The sequence below is a fragment of the Schistocerca serialis genome, chromosome 7, assembly GCF_023864345.2.
Source record: "Schistocerca serialis cubense isolate TAMUIC-IGC-003099 chromosome 7, iqSchSeri2.2, whole genome shotgun sequence".
NCBI lineage: Eukaryota > Metazoa > Arthropoda > Insecta > Orthoptera > Acrididae > Schistocerca > Schistocerca serialis.
In genome coordinates this window covers 336,554,018-336,575,541 of record NC_064644.1, presented here as the reverse complement: position 1 = coordinate 336,575,541, position 21,524 = coordinate 336,554,018, and the positions used below count along the sequence as shown (strand labels likewise).

General features: G+C 41.6%; 1 protein-coding gene across 1 annotated transcript in view; it reads left to right on the top strand.

Moving 5' to 3' along the window:
- The window catches only part of LOC126412371 (uncharacterized), an 82,528-nt gene that overhangs the window by 16,946 nt on the left and 44,058 nt on the right, over nucleotides 1-21,524 (top strand). The window contains exon 3 of the mRNA XM_050081940.1: nucleotides 9,137-9,411. Within this exon, the coding sequence (XP_049937897.1) occupies nucleotides 9,137-9,411 (275 nt within the window). The remainder of the gene's footprint in view (nucleotides 1-9,136; nucleotides 9,412-21,524) is intronic.

Sequence of the window (21,524 nt, the reverse complement as noted above, 5' to 3'; positions counted from 1 at the left end):
ACAAATTCCTGCAATGTTACTGGGCCTATATTCGAAGGTGGGTGTTTCTTTTGATGACTTTCATTACCACTATTCCGACTACACTGGTGTACTCTAACTTGATTAGCCTCACATCTCTTAAAATTACTATTACTGCTATTGTTACTTCTTCGGTAATTCTGACTTTCACTTTGACGTACATTCTCATTCTGGTCTTTGTTTAAGGCATCAAGCGTGTCTACAGAGGATAACAATTCTTCTATGGTCTTCCATCTACTTTACTATATAATACATATTTTCTAGTGTAGAGAGGTAATCATCTTATTAAGATCCTAACTCCCTCTTCCTCCATGGGTTTATCTAAGTACTTTGCCCATGTCAAATGCCAGTCCAAATACCTTCTCATTGTTCCCCACATACTGTTATAATACTTTGTGTCCCACAAATCAGATAATAATTTTTCTAGGGCACTCGCTAACCAATACTTCTCCTTAAACTTTTTCTGGAAGTTGGCCCAAGACGAAAAATTCTCAGTGATCACAGTGCCCCATTCTGAAGCTTCTCCTAAAAAGTACCCTACCATGAATTCTATCTTTTTTGAGTCTTCCCTGTTTTTTGGCAAGGCTTGGTTAAACCGTTTCAGAAAATGAATTGGGTGTACATCCCTGTCTGGCTTCAATTTCTGAAATTGCCTGGATAGTCCAGAATTTGCTCCCCATTGTACGAGGTGCATTCAAGTTCTAAGGCCTCCGATTTTTTTTCTCCGGACTGGAAAGAGATAGAAACATGCGGATTGTTTTAAAATGAGGCCGCGTTCATTGTCAATACGTCCCAGAGATGGCTGCACCGTACGGCGGCAGATAGAATTGTACCGCCAGTGGCGAGAATGAGAACTGTTTTAAATACTTAAAATGGGGACGTTTTCCTTACTTGAACAGCATGCAATCATTCGTTTTCTGAATTTGCGTGGTGTGAAACCAATTGAAATTCATCGACAGTTGGAGGAGACATGTGGTGATGGAGTAATGGATATGTCGAAAGTGCGTTCGTGGATGCGACAGTTTAATGAAGGCAGAACATCTTGTGACAACAAACCGAAACAACCTCGGGCTCGCACAAGCTGGTCTGACGACATGATCGAGAAAGTGGAGAGAATTGTTTTGGGGGATCGCCGCCAGAGTTGGCATTTCTGTGGGTTCTGTGCACACAATCCTGCATGACGACCTGAAAATGCGAAAAGTGTCATCCAGGTGGGTGCCACGAATGCTGACGGACGACCACATGGCTGCCCGTGTGGCATTTTGCTAAGCAATGTTGACGCGCAACGACAGCATGGATGGGACTTTCTTTTCGTCGGTTGTGACAATGGATGAGACATGGATGCCATTTTTCAATCCAGAAACAAAGCGCCAGTCAGCTCAATGGAAGCATACAGATTCACCGCCACCAAAAAAATTTCGGGTAACCGCCAGTGCTGAAAATATGATGGTGTCCATGTTCTGGGACAGCGAGGGCGTAATCCTTACCCATTGCATTCCAAAGGACACTACGGTAACAGGTGCATCCTACGAAAATGTTTTGAAGAACAAATTCCTTCCTGCACTGCAACAAAAACGTCCGGGAAGGGCTGCGCATGTGCTGTTTCGCCAAGACAACGCACCCACACATCGAGCTAACGTTACGCAACAGTTTCTTCGTGATAACAACTTTGAAGTGATTCCTCGTGCTCCCTACTCACCTGACCTGGCTCCTAGTGACTTTTGGCTTTTTCCAACAATGAAAGACACTCTCCGTGGCCGCACATTCACCAGCCGTGGTGCTATTGCCTCAGTGATTTTTCAGTGGTCAAAACAGACTCCTAAAGAAGCCTTCGCCGCTGCCATGGAATCATGGCGTCAGCGTTGTGAAAAATGTGTATGTCTGCATGGCGATTACGTCGAGAAGTAATGCCAGTTTCATCGATTTCGGGTGAGTAGTTAATTAGAAAAAAAATCGGAGGCCTTAGAACTTGAATGCACCTCGTAGGTCGGTTATTGCCTCACTGGTTAACACCATGTTAGAAGAAGTCACTTTTTTTTTCTACCTTAACCTGGATAAGTTTGAATTCTTTGCCACAAACTATCTATGCCTTTCTTCATATCATTAAGTTCCAAAGCTAAATCTGAAGAAACGTTGTTAGGGGTTACCCTCTCGGCCACTTTTCTGTCTATCATCTCTTGTACTTGTTCCTCCATACTGCTTATATTTAAGGTATCTGATGTCGCTAGTTTCTCTTTAAAATCCCTTTCCACGATATCAACTCGAGTGTTGACAAATGAAATTATCAACTGGACAGAAGGAATTAGCTTATCCTGTTTTTCAAAATTCTCCTTCGGGGTGTGCAACCTCTGATTTGCAACATTAAAGGTAACATTGCATATGGTTTGAAATGATCCTAATTTTTCGACAAGTTCCATTTCTACATTGTTACATTTATCTTCAATGTCAAATTCTAATTTTTTAGTTAAATCTTGAAGTTGCTCATCTTGTCCCTTGTTAAATTCAGTAAATAGTTGATTAATGTGAGTATTCAAAGAACTAGTGAGTTCACTCTTTAAATCTAACTTCAGATTTTCTACCTTTTTATTTAAAGAGTCAAATTCAGTCTTTAATAAAACTATATTTGCTGCTTGACTGTTCAAGGTTTCACTTTGAGCATCTAATTTTTCACTTAGAGTGGCTGAATCAGCCTTCTAGTCATCCAACTTAGCACTTTGGTCATCTAATCTAGCATTTAAGTGAGTATTTACTGAGTCTAACTTTAGACTTAGTCCTCTGATTAAATTTGCCACTTCAATCCAGTCTGGTGTGTCCCTATTCACTATCATGGCCATGGCTGGTACTGAAGTTTGTTGCTGTTCTTGATCCATAATTTTATTGATCTTAGACCTAGTAATCATCTGAATGAAAATTCACCACTGAGTACAATAACTATGATAACAGTTTATCATTCAACCGTCCCCTCAGCTTTTATTAAATAATTATTGGTTTTCGCTCACCCGGCATAGAGTTCTAGCTGTGTTGGTGAGCGAATGTGTAATCAGCGCTGGTGGACAGCACTGGCACTTGCGGCATCAAATGTTGGTTTCAGCGTTGTCATTGGCAAGCGGACGCGGAGTCAGCAGCAGTGAGCAAGAACTGGTGCAGTCGGCATCGGTGGCTGGTAACTGCGCCAATCTTCTTAGTTGAAAAGTTGAGGTCTTCTCTCCAGTTTTCTCCACTATTACTTTCTCATGTCTTTTACTGCGTTGCACTCGCACCTTTCTCTCTTTGGTTTATTGGACTCAATATGATTACTGGAAACAGTTCTCATATCTTGTTAGGCCTGGTTGCTATGGTAAACCCTAATATCTTCGTTCCGTTTCTGTCTTTAAATTCCCGTTTTCTTTGGCCCCTGTCATGGTCACCACATTCTAACGTTTTTTGGATGACACGAGGCAGTGTGGTACTGAGGTGCAAGACTCACAGTCTCTCGCATTTGACTTATGTATTGTGTGCACCCCATCTCTTCTCTGGCTAATCAGCTTCTTCTCCAAAGTCTATAGTGGATTACAGGAATTTATTAAGCTACTTCTCTATTCTTGAAATAATTTGTGTACTCGTGAAACACTTTCAGTTTATTCTTGGTATATTTTCATCTCTCAACACAAAGCAACACTTACTCTTATTCACATAAGTAAGTACACTCTGACAAGCCAACTGGTGTCTTTAAATGTCAGACTCGATAAAACACAAGTTCAGTATCATAGTAACAATCCAGTAATTTATGGAGATCAAATGCATCCTGCCTCCGGCAGAGATAAGACGTGGAAAAAAAAAGTCTCTAGTCTCAAGCTAGCCCAATACAGGAATGTGCATAGAAATTTATATTCAATTGTTCATTAGTCTTTTTTACAATCACCACAGACTCTAACACATCAAAGAATACTACATAATTATTCCCTGAGTTTTCATCACGTCTTCTGTGGCGCTGGCAGCAAACACCTGTCGTCATCAGTGACTCGCCCTTCTTACAGTCTTCTAATAATAAACTTCCGACCTGCACATAGAAACTGGGGGATCGGTAGAAACATTCTCACTCTCCCACACTCGTACCTAAACTTTTGAGTGTTCAAGATGGTTGAAGGCCGAGTGTTTCTAGAATTTACACTGAAATTCTTGAAGCACTACAGGTTTTTGTCATTTATACCACGATAAAAAGAAAGAACATTGCACATCTGAATGTTACATGTCTTGTCTAACAATGAAGCCGATGACATCATAGATAAATGCCAACCCTCACCATCTTTACACAAAGGCACTGCTAATGGATGATATTCAGCTGAGGTTTAAAACTGCCATAGGCCTATTTATGTCTGCATATATTGTCACTTTTCTTTTCACAGCATTGTAATGTGCTACTGTGCATATTGCTTGTGTTCTTTCATAAACTTGAGAAGTGTGGAATCCATGACAATTTATGCTACAAACATTTACAAAGTCGCATTCAATCCTCTTCATCCCATTGATGTCAGACCTGACACCAGCTTTTTTTAATTTATTAATTTTTTTCGTACAACAAAGCCACAGGTACGAATGAAAACATGAAGTTGACCATTGTATCAGGCTGAACTGAAGCCTTTAACGTTTGTGTTCACTGCTTGTAAATGTCACCAGCTGTACAAGAGCAGTTCCACATAACAACTGACAGTAATCAGATCCAGGAAAACATAGATTGTTCATTCAGTATACTAGGTGAGTATACAGCAACAAGATTGAGAGAAGAGTAACCCACACTGTTAACACTGTATTATCTATGAAAGTATGCCTCATGGTTTATCCATGTGAAATGCTGCTGGTGACCTGAGACAAGATACCAATATGCTCATCTGATCTGCTATCTTTGGAGGCTGATAACAGTGTCTTCCTGCGATGGATTGGCTAAACTATATTGTCCTTGGACAGAGAGAGCAGAATGTGGAATGTATGGATTGGTGTACAAATATGATACATTTCCTTGATGAAAATATGACTGTGTCCTGATGGTTTATCTGATTGGGTTTTACCTTAATCTGAATCTACAATTATAGTGGGTGGGGCAAATAAAAGTGGCCTGGACAAGTGGATATGATTGGATGTGAATGCATGCTTATAACCACACCCTGTGACACACACACCACGTTTGCACCTGCCACATGATCTGCACTGGTTCAGAGCATGGCATGGGCTGTATCAATGTGAGTGGAGCAGTGCAAGGGAGACGATGGTACTCACAGAAGAGAAGTTGGTGTTCACTGTGGAAATTTACGTGACAACAAAGTCATGGAAATGGTGTGGTCACTTGTTTGCTGAGAAGTTCAGTGGTGCTGAAGTGCTAGCGAAGAGTGGGATGCAACACTTAGTCCAAAAACGGCATCACACAGGATCTCTTACGAACAAGTCGTAAAAAATTCCAAAATGTGCTCACACACCAGAAAATGTGGGTGCAGTTCACCAGAAAATGCGTCAGAGCAGTTTTCAACTTATGTTTTGATTTTTAAAAGTATTGGTTTTAAATAAAATTATGTTTTTGTGTGACTGTGAATGTATTATTTATTGACGTGGAGGCCACTTTTATCTCTGACATAATAAATTAGTAAATATACTGTACATTAAAAGGCGGAAGTTGCCACTGTAGGCAACTTCGTTGCACTAATCTATTTATATTAATTAATATGGAAATTAAACATCCTAGCTCATTACAACTGTGTACCAGACTGGGACTCAAAACTGGTTGCTTTTTCTTTCACAGGCAAGTGCTTTGCCAACTGAGCTATCCGATTGTGACTCATGATCTGCCCACACAGTTTCACTTCTGCCATTACCTCATCTCTAACCCTCCAAATTTCGCAGGAGTTCTGCTACGTGCTTGTGGGGCTAGCACTCCTGGAAGAAAAGATGTTGTGGACATATGGCTTATCCACAGCCTGCGGATTGTTTCCACAGATATGGGAATTACTTGCAATTTACTGTATACTGAAATAATGAAACAAACGACGGTAATTGCTCAACATATAGGTGAGGTGTATAATATTCAATAGTCACATAAACAAGACTGTAAAAAATTCTGAGTGTTTTGTAAAAAGATTTTCTTCACACACACACACACACACACACACACACACACTCACACACACTAATGCACAACTACATTGTCCTCACTGACTGGATTATCTTGGTGCTACCATTTGACCAGGACAAAGTGTTGTGTTGAGTGAAACGAAAGGAGGGTGGGGTGAAGGGAAAGAAGGCTGACAGCTGGGCAGGGGAGACAGTACGGAATAGGATAGGTATGTAGCTTTTGTGAATTACGTAGATGGGAACTGTCATTAATGTACATACATTGATCTCATAGGTGGGTTGCCCAAAATTACTCCTAACCCCTGTTGCATGCCTCACCTCTCATTTTACCATTAATCTACACTCACACTTTTCTCTGTGTGGTCTCCCTCTTCTGCTGTTCTATGCTCCACCTCCTTCCCTATACTCTTTCTTTCCACTTCATTGTGTGCAACATCAACCTCCCTGTTTGTGTCAGGGTGGGCTCAGCGATGCCACATTACTATACCACTCCCCTGTTCTCTCTCCTTCCCAGTCATTTCCCTTCGTTCCCTCCATCACACCCTTCCCCACCTGACCACCTTGCTCTTCTCACTCACTTCTGACACAGGCTACATCCCAGAGCGTATCCCTCTCTCAACTTCCAGCGTATCCCTCTCTCAACTTCCAGCGTATCCCACTCTCAACTTCCAGCATCGTGCTACTTTAAAGATACCAACTTAAAAAACCACTACTCTTCCCGTCATGATGCTATTTTTGTAATTTACTGCCCCATTTATGTAACTTCACTGATTTCAGAGACAACTATTGGCAGTCTATAGGCTTTCCCAGTGAACAGAGTTCTCAGCATATGGGCTTATTATACCATCCAGTAAGGGCAGTACCTCAATGACAACCTGCATTGCTTTCAGTGAGAGCTGTTTGTATGATTGTGTGCTGTAAACTTTTGCTGATTTTCTACCATTCATGTCAGCCATACATTCATCTCTCCTGCCAAATCATTCATGATAGGTGTATTGTTGTATAGTCATTGTTCACACAGACTTCTGAAAACCCTAGATTCTTCAAAAGAACTCACATGTGAAACCACAAAGTCTGTACTCCGTCTGGTTCATCGTAATATTTTTAGTTTTTACTGTGATTCTATTTTGAGTTTCTGACTACATTTCTTACACAGTAGTGGAATTTATTTATTGGAAATGAAGAATAATACTTAAAAGTTTTGAAAAGAATGACATTTTTTTTGGAAGAATGCCTAAAATCAACTTACTGAGAGAATAAAGCAGTGTAATAAAATTAATTATCTTTAGATTAAATTTGAAATTCTGTGATATTTCTTTGAAAGATATTGTGTGATTCTAAAATCCTGTAAGTGACATGAAACAATTATAGGATCAAAATATTGCTAAGGTGCAGTTGTTGTGTTTCATAAACACTGCAATTACCTTTCAAAAGTTATTAATCAGGTCCATCTGAATTTCAGCATGTTGCTCCTGTTTTAGAGGTACAGTATGGGTTAGTATTGATAATAGCAACACAGCAATTAGGACTCAGTCATACACATGGAAGCATCATGTTATAACAGTCCTCAGTGTGAAGTAATTGTTGGTATGTTTTCAATGTCACATTTATGCTCAACCATGCAAAATTTTTGTAATGTTGTCAGTGATTAGCTACTTTTCCTCCTAGAATGCAACATATTGTCATCTCACACTAACATCCTTTGTTGTCTTTTACCTAGGATCCAGGATAGCTTTGGTAGTTGACTCCTGAATAACCTTGTTCCCTGGAATCACCATTTTATTGGAAGCTGATGCACCATCTCCACTCATAATTACTTCCAAAAACATAATGTTTGTAATGGCCTGACAGTTTATGTGGGCATTGCTGTTTAATGTCTACACTTCAGTTACTATTGCAAAATTTCTGTCCACTCACCTTTCGTCTTGTGTAGTTGTGTCCCTCTCACATAATCATAGGTCTGTTTATTACATGCATTATAACTGGAATGGGGATCTAGGATTCACTGAGTTTTCTGAATGACCCCATATTTTGCAGAGATGTCACAATATTTTTGTTGTCATGGTGCAATTTGTGCCACTCCACTTTGTTACAGTCACAACACAGTGCTTATACACAACCCAATTAGAATAAAAATGCACTATGTACAGGTCTCTCTCAGTGCACACTCCTGCTCAGAGTGACCTCGTTGCCCAAACTAATGCCACCAATCTGGTGTCAAGCTATTCAAGGTCATGTTCTCAACTTGTAACCAATCTGAGGGTAGGAAAGGCAATGTTTCCTAATAAGGATGTGCTCTGGATAGCCATTCACACAGAACATGATCACGATGCAATAGGAAATGCAGTAGTTTGGATTAAGTAGTATTGCTCCATGTTACATTTTCCTTAAGGACCAATTAACCACAAATAATATTACACAGGTTTTGAAAGTAAAATTTTTAACAGCTTTTGTATTTCTTACATCTGTTATCACTTTCAAAGCAGAAGTATTTGTATTATGAAAAGGATAAATTGCTACTTGCTATATAGAGGAGATGTTGAGTCACAGACAGGCGCAATGGAAAGACTGCTTTTGGCCAAAAGTTTTTCTTCCGAAATAGTCAGAAAACACGCACACCACTGTCTGACTGCCACCGGCCAGACTGGTCATGTGTGCTTGAGTTGCGTGTGTGTGTGTGTGTGTGTGTGTGTGTGTGTGTGTGTGTGTGTGTGTGTTGACTGTTTCAGAAGAAGGGTTTTTGGTCAAAAGATTACATGCTTGGCAGTCTTTCTGTTGTACCTGACTGCAACTCAACATCTCCAATATATGGTGAGTAGCAATCTATCCATTTCAGAATATTGTCAGAAGTATTTGTTTGTTGATTTGTTTTTAGTTTATTACGGGTGTTAGGAGTGCATGTTAGGTGTGTCACCAGACTTTTTTTGTTTACTATCTTCATAATATTTCATTTTTAGAGGCTATAATAGCTTTTTTTTTACTTTGTTTTAGCAACTCATCTGTTAAATTCTGTTCCCAGGTGAACAGGGGCTTGTTGAAGTATCTCTCATTGAACCTTCATTCAGCGTATGTGAATTTCTGTGAGTGTGTCCCAGACCCAAGTGACCCAGACCAGTATGTCCCATCCCGCCAAATGCTTCAGTATTTACTTGTACGAACTCAAAGCTTTGGGCAGTTGTGGTGCTATATAATTTCCCAGTGCGTAGAAGCAGGAAAGTATCTTAGAGCTCGCATGGAACTTGGACATAACTGGTGGGCTGCTGTGGTTGCACTGGGAATAACTAGTCGAATATGGTAACTATTGTTGTTCACTTACACTTATATATTATAAAACCTACATCATGTTAAAAACAAAGTGTTCATTAATGAAATCTTCTACCTCTGTAATACTGTAAGTCAGATTTGCATGATATTTATCAAATTAACACTGTGAATTTGAATTTCAGTAGTTCATAAATTCAGTGTAATACTTGACTCAACTGGCAAATTCTGATTTCATTGTCATAGAGTAAAGCCACAGAATTCTTAAACTTGACTGGACCGAAAAACTCCCCCCCCCCCCCCCCCCACCACCACCACCACCACCACCACCACCACACACACAAACATGTCCTTGCTTAAGGTGCCACTTATAAAGATGAGCCAAAAACTTGAGACCATGTGCTTAATAGAATGTTGTTCCACCTTAGAAATGCAGTTGTACAGGGATTCTAAATGTCATGAATTCAACGAATCCTTAATAAGTTTCCAGAGGTATGTGGTACCAAGTGTCTGTGCAGATGACATGCCTCATGGACTGGTAGTTTGAAGACTGAGAGCTGGGGTGCCTGATAACCCAGAAGCATTCATCAGGTTCAGATAAGGTGAACTGGTGTGCCAACACTTCAATGTGAGTTCATTTAGTGCTCCTCAAACAACAGTAGCAAGATTCTAGCCTTATGACAGGTACTGTTATTCTGCTGGAGGATGCCATTACTGTTAGGGAAGAATAAAGTATGAAGGGGTACAGGAAATCTGCAATAATTTTCATAGTTCACAGCTGTTATGGTGCCTCAGATTGCTACAAGTCTCGTGGAAGTCCAGGAAAATATACCCCATTGCTTAATACTACCTCCACCAGCCTGCATCTGTAGTGCAATGCTTGTTTTGAGCAAATATTTCATGTGAATGACAATGTATACATGCATGGCCATCAATCTAATGTAACAATAAACATGATTTGTCTGGTCAGAAGATATGTTTCCATTGATTCATGGTCTAATCTTTATGATCTCATGCCCATTGTAATCATGATTCATGATATTGTTGTGCCAACTTGGGCACATACAAGGGGTCATCTGAAGTGGAACCTCATGTTCAACAGTGTGCGCTGAACAGTGCGCTTTGAAACACTTGTGCCAGCACCATATTTGCCACAAATTGCTGCCTAACCTGCATTAAGGCAAGTAGGTCTCCAAAGTCTATGTTCTTTGATGAGGTGTGGGTATCAACCCTCAGATGGCCTACTCGTGGTTTCGCCGTCCCTAAACTCCTTTCTGTAGTGACCCATGTAAGATTCCACATCCATGATCCATGTAAGGCACATGGCAGAAATCACAAGATGCTAGCACTGGAAGAGGCCTCTACTCTCAGATGCGCACACAGCCTCTCCATAGTGCACCATACTGGGCAGCCGACGGCTTATATAGTCAGTTCCAGCTGACCTCTCTCTGTCATATGTTGGCATGCAGCCAATGTATCTCAGACTAGTAACACAGCCACTATGTGGCAAGTGTTTTCCTGTACCAGTATTCTTGAAGTAATAAAGTGTTGTTTGTGTTGTTATCTGTTTGTTTTTGTACTCAGAACACATAGGCAACAAATAGGGTCATTTCTCACATGTTTCATGGTGTGGTTGCTTTTTATGTTTGATTGTGACATTTTTCTTTTTGTGAAAGTTCTGCTTCAAACATTGATGCAACAACAGACAGAACTTCTTACAGTTGTGTGACAGGCTGTGCCAGCGTTGTTATCTCTCCCTTTGTCTCTGGCTATATTTCCTTCTCTATTCCCACTGTTGACAAGGTGGCAGAAGATTGTAAAATGTACAAACGCCATCTGCAGCAACATTTCCATGCCTTTGACAGTACGGATGTGGAGGTATGTCATGCATTGTTTTTGTTATGGTGTTGGCTCCTTTGCAGAAGCCTTCTTCATTGTCTTTTGACAGTTTATGCACATTGTTGCCTTCCTATTAATGCTGTCAGATGCTTGTCGTGGATGCTAGGGTCGAATTCTACCAGTGCAAGAAAAACAGTCCCATCAGTCTTATCTACCTGGGCCATGACTCTTCATGGCCTTAGTTGCAACTGCCATTTTGTTATGCTCAGTCAAAAGAGGCTTATGTGTCTGCCATTGTTTGTGATGTTATAATCCACTCTGCCCGAGATAAGGAAATCTGGCAACAGCCCCTCCAATTAGAAAACACATCCCTCGTTGAGGTGTTGTCCATAACATAGTCGTATGAGGTCTCAGATGCCCCTGGTCGGCAGCTGGAAGCGTGATGTGACATCACGGTGGTGCTGGGTGGCCCAGCTACGTCCACCACATCCAGGAATGACGACTAAGCAGCTGTGCAAGCTGACCAATCTGGTGCCCTCAGCACAGCACATAAACAGCGTTCCAGCCGCTGCTCCTTATTGCCATTGTGTGCGTCTTGTTACTCACAACATCGTTTGGGCCATCTGTCATAAGTGTCAGAAAAAAGGCCACACTGTTGTAGTCTGCACTCAGCGGCGCAGAATGCAGTTTCAGAGAATATCCAGGAAGTGTTATTGTCAGGCCATTGCCGATGAAGAGTCCAACAAGCTTTTCATTGAGGTTTCGGTTCTCTCATGGCAGCTTCACGTGCTGGTGGACACCAGCATAGCAGTTTCCCTTCTTAATGCTCAAACATATTCAGACCTCAGCTCTGCTTTGCTGTTGCCAGTAAACAGACACATTAGGGATATAGTAAACAGCACTTCCCATTGTTTCGTTATTCACAGCTGACATTACCTGTAGACCAGTAACTTGGTCTATTACCTTTCTTACTGTACATGGTGCTGGTTCAGCAAACCTTTTTGAGTTTGATGCCTTTCAGGCCTTTGGCTTTCCCATCATGGAATCCATACAGTTGGTATCTGCCAACGTCCCATATCAGTCATTGAAATCTCTGTGCTCCAAATTTCAGGATATTTTTGCAGAGGGCCTTGCGTGCACCACATACTTTACAGCCAACATTATCTTGAAGCAGTTTGCTCGTACTAGAATTTTTTGTGCTTTGCAGATTCCAATAGCGCCCCACACACAAGTCAGGGTGGAGCTGGACTGGCTTGCATCTCTCGGGGTTGTGATTCCCATTTCCTCTTGTGAATGGCCATGTCCCTTGTTATCATGATGAAACCCCTCTGGTAAACTGTGACTTTTCATTGATTTTAAGGTCACTGTGAATTCACAGGCTGTGCTTGACACATACCCTTTGTCATGTCTGGAAGAGCTTTTTACATGCTTAGTCAGAAGAGCTTTTTACATGCTTAGTCAGGAGTCAGTCCTTCTCCACACTTGATCTTTTTGAAGCATATCACCAGTTACCCCAGGATGAGGACTCCAAGTGTATCCTGGTTCTTAATAAGCCTTTCGGTCTGTATCAATTCCAGTGGTTAATGTTTGGCATGGCAAGTGCCCCTGCAATTGTTCATCACTACCTGGAACAGGTCACATTCAATATTCTGCACCGTTTCAGCTACCTGTATGATGAGGTCATAACCAGACATACTACAAGTGACCACCCGCACTATCTCCAGACCCTTTTTGAAAAATTCCAGGCCATGGGTTGTTGCATTCTACAGAAGTCTAAAGTTTTTCAACTCTCTCTGGATTATCTGGGCCACACCATATTGTGGCAGGGTATCCAACCCCTGGCGAGTCTGGCCAAGGCCATTATGAACCTGCCACATCCCTCATCATTGCACAAACTGCAGGCTTTCATGGGTAAAATTACAAGTTACCACCAGTTCAGTACCAGGCCATCCACCATTACGTGCCCTCTGTATCTTCTTCTCCACAAGGAAGCTTCCTTTGTCTGGTCTCCAATGTGTGACCAGGTCTTTACCAAGCAAAAAGACTGCCTCAAATCAGCACCGTGTTTAGCTACTTTTGATCATAACAAACCATTGGTTTTGGCTGTGGATGCCTCACAGTAAGGCATGGGGGCAGTCATCACTCATTGGAATGCAGGTGGCTTGGAGCAGCCACTGGTGTCTGCATCAAAAACTCTCAATCCAGCACAAGCCCAATACTTTCAGGTCAAGGATGTGGTTCTGGGCATTGTGCATGTGGTCACCAAATTTCATGTGCTCTTGTATGACACCAAATTCCACAGGTTGCAGTGGTGGGCCTTGTTCCTCTCCAATTACCATTATGACATCCACTTGTGCCCCACTGGTCACCATGCCGACACGGATGCTTTATCCAGGCTGCCCATCATTCCAGACCCCAAGTTTGATTTAGAGGAGCTTGTGTGTGTTCATTTGGAAATTGCCTCCTGCCAAGCAATAGACAGCTTTCTGATCACTAGTACCTGGGTTGCCAACGCCACACCTCTTTACAGGCAACACATCTCCCAGGGTGGACATTCCTAGAAGTTTGCAGCAGGAGTTCTTACAGCTGTTGAATGAATGTCACTGGGGTGTTTCTGGTACCAAAGCCTTGGTTTGCATACATGGGTACTGGTCCGCATTGACCAGAAGCTGGAGCATTTGGTAGTTGTGTGTTCCAAGTACCCTAGTTAATAGGCGGCTCCCAAGGCTTCATTTTCCCCATAGCATCCAGCAACCCAGCACTAGGAACACACCATGTGAAGCTTGTGTGTCCATTTCTGAATGAATTTTGACTGACTGTCATTGACGTGTTTTTGTGTTTTCCATACATAGTGCGATGCTCCTCAGCTACTACCAAAACTACCATTCAGGCTCTTTCAAAAAATTTTTCTATGGAAGGCCTCCTGATTACTCTCATTTCTGACAATGGACCTCAGTTCCTGTACCAGGCATTTTGTGATTCCTGTGTGTGGCTGAGCATTGGCCATGTTCAATCCCCTCACTTTCACCTCCACTCTGACAGGGAAGCCAAGGGTGTGGTTTGCACTTGTAAGACCCAGATGAAAAAATATCTGCAGGACTTTCCCATTGAGGAGGCATTATTGTTTTTACTGACAGCCCACCAGATGACTCCTATTGGTTCCCATAGCCCTGCTGAGCTTCTCCATGGATACCAGCTACGGATGCTACTGTACCTCTTCCATCCGGGATCTTGCCCACTGTCGTGTTCCACTGCACCGCACTTTCCACCAGGGATGGCAGTCTGGGTGTGTGGTTTTGGTCAGCAACCCCACCAGTTATTGCAACCATAATGTGTCAAAACAGCCGCCGTGTCTACTCTCTCCACATGGCTGACTGGAAGGTATGGCACCATCAAAGTCAGCTCTGAGTCAGGGTAGGCACCCACCCATCTACCCCAGCTGCACCACCGCCTTTCGTTGATACCCCAGTCGCTGGGTGCTGCATATCTGCCAATGTTCCAGCGTCTGTTTACACCTGTGTCAGTGCCACCCAGTGAGCCTACGACATCACAGCCTCTGGCAGCAGTTCCAATACCCCTCTAGCCAGTTGACGCACCTCTTACTGGTTCAATGCCTCTTGTGGGGCCTCAGCCTGCAATGGAGTCACCTCCACCTTCCCCACTGCCACTAGAAATCACCATGGATCCTGGCTTGGACTGCTCATTGCCAGTCCTGTTGTCCTGTGCTTACACGGGGACATTATGGTGCTGAACGTGCCGACCACTTTCGCCCATATTCCGAAGTCTTTGCTGACCAGTAGCTGCTCTCCTCTCAGGCCTCCATGAATGTGGGCACCGTCTCCACATTGCTGCCATCCACTTCTTGCCTGGGGAAACAGCACCACTCTGCTCCACATCCACAATCTGGGCACGCAGGTGTACGGTGCACCACAGAAGTTGCAAGACACTAGCACCAGCAGAGGCCTCCATTCTCAGAGTTGCATGCAGCATCTCCATAGTGCACTCTACCAGCTGGATGGCTTATAGGGTTGGGCCCAGACCACCTCACTGTCAGTCATATGTTGACATTCAGCTTATGCATCTCAGACTAGTAATGCAGCCACTCCATGGCAAATCAGAACTTTTTCCATAGATGCTCATGACATTAGAATGTGAATAGCTGACTAGCTTTGCTGTCTCTGAGATGCTGTTTCTCAGACGTCGACCCATAACGATCTTCCCCTAGTCACCATCACTTATATAGTGGATTTTGCCATTTGTTGCCCATATCATTGCTTGAATCATTCCACATTCGCCTCTGCCTCCATTACATACTAATTACACACTTTAAATTGACCTTTTCTGATCAGTGAAAGTCATGTTGCTTCGAAATGTTTACACTCATTGTCAACCTCAAATGCATAACAATATTGTACACCATAACAAGTAGTAGTCATTGAGGATATAGTGTTGATTGAAATATGGTATTTTGAATAGTAATTGTTAATATTATTCACAAAAATTAGTGAAGAGGCTGTACCTGGTTCTTCTAGTGAGTTGCCATAAACACTGTGTATTCTGATGACTCGTTTGAAAAAATAGGGTTGTTATTCATAGTGGTGCAAGAAAAATGATGTTAAATGTCATTGGGTGTAGCTGCAGAGAAAAGAGGCAGACAATGCTACTATATCAGTTAGTAAGTAGCTAAAAGAGCACCACGTATAAGGGGAAAAACAAATGCAACCTGAGAAGGCAGCACGATTTTATAAGGGTTCATTGTGGCACACTACCTGCTCCTCCTGGTAAGAAGAGGTATGTTTCCAACATATTTCTTGTCTTCTGTGTAATGTGTGTGAAGTAAAATAATGATTTCCTGAGAAAACAAAACAAATCTTTGAACATGCTAAATTGAATTAATAAGTTAATATAATCCAGTAATAAAATTAATATTTCTGTTTATCTTTTACTAATTTATTTCTTACATTGTGTGACACAGTTCTTCAAAATATCTTAGAAATGTCTTAGGGCACTGTAACTTGGCATTTTATGTGTTCACTGATGGAAGTGACGCTCCGCAATAGAGTAAAATTATTATATGTGTGTATCTTAGGTGTGAAATACGTAAACTATTACTGCCCGGTCACTTTTTATAGAAGCATAGTTGTACATTGTATGTACTACAAATGCAGTTTTACCTCATTGCAGTGTATTCAGTGCAGCCAAAATTTTTAAGAATTTTTTTTCTTTTTTACTCCTCGTAGGCGAAGAAGAGGTGAAGTAATCAATGATATCAGTAAGCGAATAATTAGACACACAATTGAAGAATTTTATACCCTTAAGAAAAGTGTACCATCGGTAAATTGCTTCCAATACTGAAGAGTAAGTTAGAGTGGAAATGAAATGCTACTTCCATGAGAAAATTTTTGAAGGCTTCAAGTTAAAGAAGGTTCACAACATAGTGTTCTGGTGCTCTCGTTACTCAATACGAAGGAGAAACACCAGAGAAGCTGGAACTGAAATTTTCTGTCTAGAGGAGACTTCGATAGATAATAACTTGTCACAAATGCTGGTGGAATAAAGTAGTGGCTGGTATCATAGCATGGAGAAACATCCCCAGAAGGCTCATTACAGGAAGCGTCGATTCAAAAAAGAGGTTTTTAAAAGAATTACATCTCCGATTTTGGGCCAAATCCTTGCAGGAAGACTATGATGGGCAGTTGAATTTTCTGAATTTTGATAAATGATTTGAGGGAAAGTGCTTCCTAACCTACTGCTATGATCTCTTATTCGACTGGATAATGCACCATACCATTGCAGGCAATTCGTAAAACCACCAAGTAAATTTGATCTCAAGATGATGATGATGATAAAGTGGCTACAGAATAGAGATATCGGATGCAATGATACACTCCCAGGTGACACCACCTTAGCAAAGGCACCTTCAGTGCTGGGCAGAAGGGCTTGTGTGGTCCAACAAACTCAAGGGCTGTGCCACCGATAGCATAGTTATCAGCAGGGTCACCCAAGCCAGAGCGGTCTTGACAGAGGAGCCGGACAAAGTGTGTTCCTCAACATAGGGCAGGGAGCACTTGTAAGGCAAAGGGAAACCAATCTTCATAAAGGAGTAAACCCTAAAAAAAAGACCATGCCCTTCAGAATGGGGATTGGTCGTGGGGCCACTAATTCTACACTGTAAAAATGTCATATTACAGAACCACAACAAGAGCCTCGGATAATGGATAGAACATACAGAACACACATTCAGCAAGGAAAAAGGACAAAAGATTTGAGAGTAGTAACTTAGAACATACAAACAATGTTGAAACCTGAAAAAATTAGAGAAGCAGCTGAAGAGATCTTGAAGTTTAAGTATAGTATCATGGCATTACAAGAAGTGAGGTGGCAAGAGCAAGGGCAGATACCTCAGTATTCTCTGGTGTATGGTGGACCAGAAAGGAGATCAGGGCAGTCTGGAACAGGATTTATAATAGCAAAAGAGATTAGAAAAAGTCTTTTGAAATTTGAATGTATAAATGAAAGACTCAGCAGACTGAGAATAAAATGGAAATTCAAGAATATGACAATAACAACAGCATACGCATCAACAGAGGAAGCAGAAGAAAGAATAAAAGAACAGTTTGATGAAGACCTGGAAAGTGTATGTAGTAAATTACAAAACTACAACCTACTGCTAGTTGCTGACTTGTGGTAAATGATGGTGGAGTAAAGTAGTAGCTGCTGGAGAAGCACCTCCAAAAGGCTCGTAAAAAGAGATAAAAAAGAATACATCTTGGAACAGGGAAATCGAGTGTATGTGGACCACGTGCTAGTAAAAGCATGACATGCCACATCAGTCATAGATGTATGGAGCTGCAGGGGTCCAAACTATGATACAGACCACTATGCTGTAAAAGCTGTAGTGAAAGAAAAATTAGCAGTAGTATATAAAACCAGAATGGGGAAAAAAAGCAAATAGTGATGTAGTAAACCTGAATGCTCTTGATTATAAAAGCATACCAAATAAAAATTAAAAATGTCCTGACAGCCAGTGAGGTAACAATGGGAACTCAAGACATATGGAATGGGATCCATAAAGTGGTGATGGAGGTAGGAAAAGAAACACTTGGGATAAGAAGAAAGGAAAGAAATGGATGGTTTGATGATGAATGGGATAGAATGTAATGTGGGGGTGTATTAAAATAGAATGTAATGTGGAGGGTGTGTAAAGAATTAAGATCTAATGCTCATAGGATGTGTAAAAAAAGACGGGGGAAAAAGACTTCAACCCACTCAAAATTCATGTAAAAATAGAAATTGGAAAATAATCAGACGAACAAAACATATTGCAGAGTTGGGCAGAAAACTTTGAAGATATGCTCAGTACCAACTAGGATTAGGTATCAAGAGATCTACAAATACAGGAGCAGGATATACAAGGGTTGAATGAAAAGTAATGCCTGCATCTTCATTAATTGGGTTTGGATGGGAATATTTTAGTAAATCAAATGCAGAAATAACCCTTAGAATGTGATCTTTAATTACCAATATTCACTTTTCCACATAATCACCAGCCAACTGGATGATATATTTCTGCCAACGATGCACAAGTTTTCTGAAGCTGTTGCAGAAGAAGTCAACACACTGTTTCCACAACCACAGTCTCAGAGTTCTCTCAACGTCTTCATCAGAAGCATAATGATGTCCCTGCAGATCATCTTTCATTATTGGTAACAGATAGGAGCCAGACGGTGCTAAATCTGGACTGTATGGTGCATGCCGTATGGTGGTGAAATTCAGTCTCTGAAGTTCTGCTGTGGTGGCATGTGAAGTATGTGGTTTGGCATTGTAACGCTGCAGGAAAAATTTTCCCTTTTTCTTTCAGACCCTAGTTAGCTGTCATTTCAGAGTTCACAGCGTTGTGATGTAAACCTCTGAATTTATTGTTGTTCCATGATCAAGGAAATCAACATGGATAACACCATCTACATCCCAGAACACTGTGGCCATGATTTTTCCAACTGTGTCTTGAATGTCTTTTTCTGGAGCGAGTCTTCATGTCGATATTCCATAGATCAACGTTTTGTCTTGGGTTGTAATGGTGTACCCACGTTTCATCTTGTGTCACAATTGAATGGAGAAAAGTGTCACCTTCATTCTCGTAACGCGAGAGGAGTTCCTGGCAAATTTCAGGTCTGTGCGCTTTCATTTCAGGAGTCAGCATCCAGGGGTACCCATCATGCACGATCTTCCAATAGCCAAGCAAAGCAATAATATTTCCCACACATTCTGTTGAAATGCTGATTGTGCTTGCAATTTTTATCTGAATGATACAATGATCATCCTGAATCAGTCTGTCAAAATTTTGCTTGTGAAACACTGTGGTTGCTGTCACAGGACGTCCAACTATTTGTTTGTCATGCAGGTCAGAGTTCCCACCTCAACATCTTTAAACTTACTTACCCAATGATGCACAGTACTCAAATCAACACAATCACCATTAATAGCTTTTATTCTCTGATGAATTTCCTTTGGATTGACACCTGCTGCAATCAAGAATTCAATGACTGCACATCGCTTAAATCGTATTGACTGACCATCTGCACAGGGTTCCATACTTTACACTGTAACAACACAACAATTCAATGCTAAGGCTTCCTGCCAACTGGAGCTGTAGAGAAGAGGCTACGAAACAAGCCAGTACCGGCCGCATACCAATGCTGCCGACTGTTGAAGAGTTGCAAAGGTGGAGGCATTACTTTTCAGTCAACCCTCGCAGAAGCAAGAAAAGATGAAAGGGAAGAAGCAAAAAGACCAACATTTGGGGAGCCCAGTGATATGTGAATTTAGAAATAATTGTGCACCTGGTAAACATGAGATACTACTATAACTTATACAATTTGGTGGTCATCCTCTAATGTGTGAAAGAAGTGCATTAATGTATAAAATATGGGAGAATGAAAGCATGCATGAGGACTGGAAAACTATATACATGGTGGTGCACATTTCGTGAAGAAAGGAGAAAAGTTAGGTTATGGAAATTTATAGAGTTATAACTTTATGTAATATGTCATATAAGATATTTTCTGGGATGCTGAATAAAAGGATAAAGAAGTGCATTGGAAATATCCTCAGAAAATACCAATATGGTTTCTGTCGAATGGAGGCATTTCTGACCAGTAGTTTGTTGTTAGATATTTTATGAATATGACATAGATTGCCATTTCATATTTGTTGATGTACAAGCTTTAAAATTGCTACACCAAGAAGAAATGCAGATGATAAACGGGTATTCATTGGACAAATATATTATACTATAACTGACATGTGATTACATTTTCATGCAATTTGGGTGCATAGATCCTGATAAATCAGTACCCAGAACAACCACCTCTGGTCGTAATAACGGCCTTGATACGCCTGGGCATTGAGTCAAACAGAGCTTGGATGGCGTGTACAGGTACAGCTGCCCATGCAGCTTCAACACGATACCACAGTTCATCAAAAGTAGTGACTGGCGTATTGTGACGAGCCAGTTGGTCAGCCAACATTGTCCAGATGTTTTCAATTGGTGAGAGATCTGGAGAATGTGCTGGCCAGGGCAACAGTCGAACATTTTCTGCATCCAGAAAGCCCCGTGCAAGACCAGCAACATGTGATCGTGCATTATCCTGCTGAAATGTAGGGTTTTGCAGGCATCGAATGAAGGGTAGAGTCGTGGGTCGTAACACATCTTAAATGTTACATCCACTGTTCAAGGTGCCGTCAATGTGAACAAGAGGTGACTGAGACTTGTAACCCCATACCATCACGCCGGGTGAGACGCCAGTATGGCGATTATGAATACATGCTTCCAATGTGCGTTCACCACGATGTCGTCAAACATGGATGCAGCCATCAAGATGCTGTAAACAGAACCTGAATTCATCAGAAAAAATGATGTTTTGCCATGTGTGCACCCAGGTTCGTCGTTGAGTACACCATCGCAGGCGCTCCTGTCTGTGATGCAGCGTCAAGGGTAACCGCAGACGCGGTCTCCGAGCTGATAGTCCATGCTGCTGCAAATGTTGTCGAACTGTTTGTGCAGATTGTTGTTGTCTTGCAAATGTCCCCATCTGTTGACTCAGGGATCGAGACGTGGCTGCACGATCCGTTACAGCCATGCAGATAAGATGCCTGTCATCTCGACTGCTAGTGATACGAAGCCGTTGGGATCCAGCACGGTGTTCCATATTACCCTCCTGAACCCACCGATTCCATATTCTGCTAACAGTCATTGGATCTCGACCAATGCGAGCAGCAATGTCGTGATACGATAAACCGCAATTGCA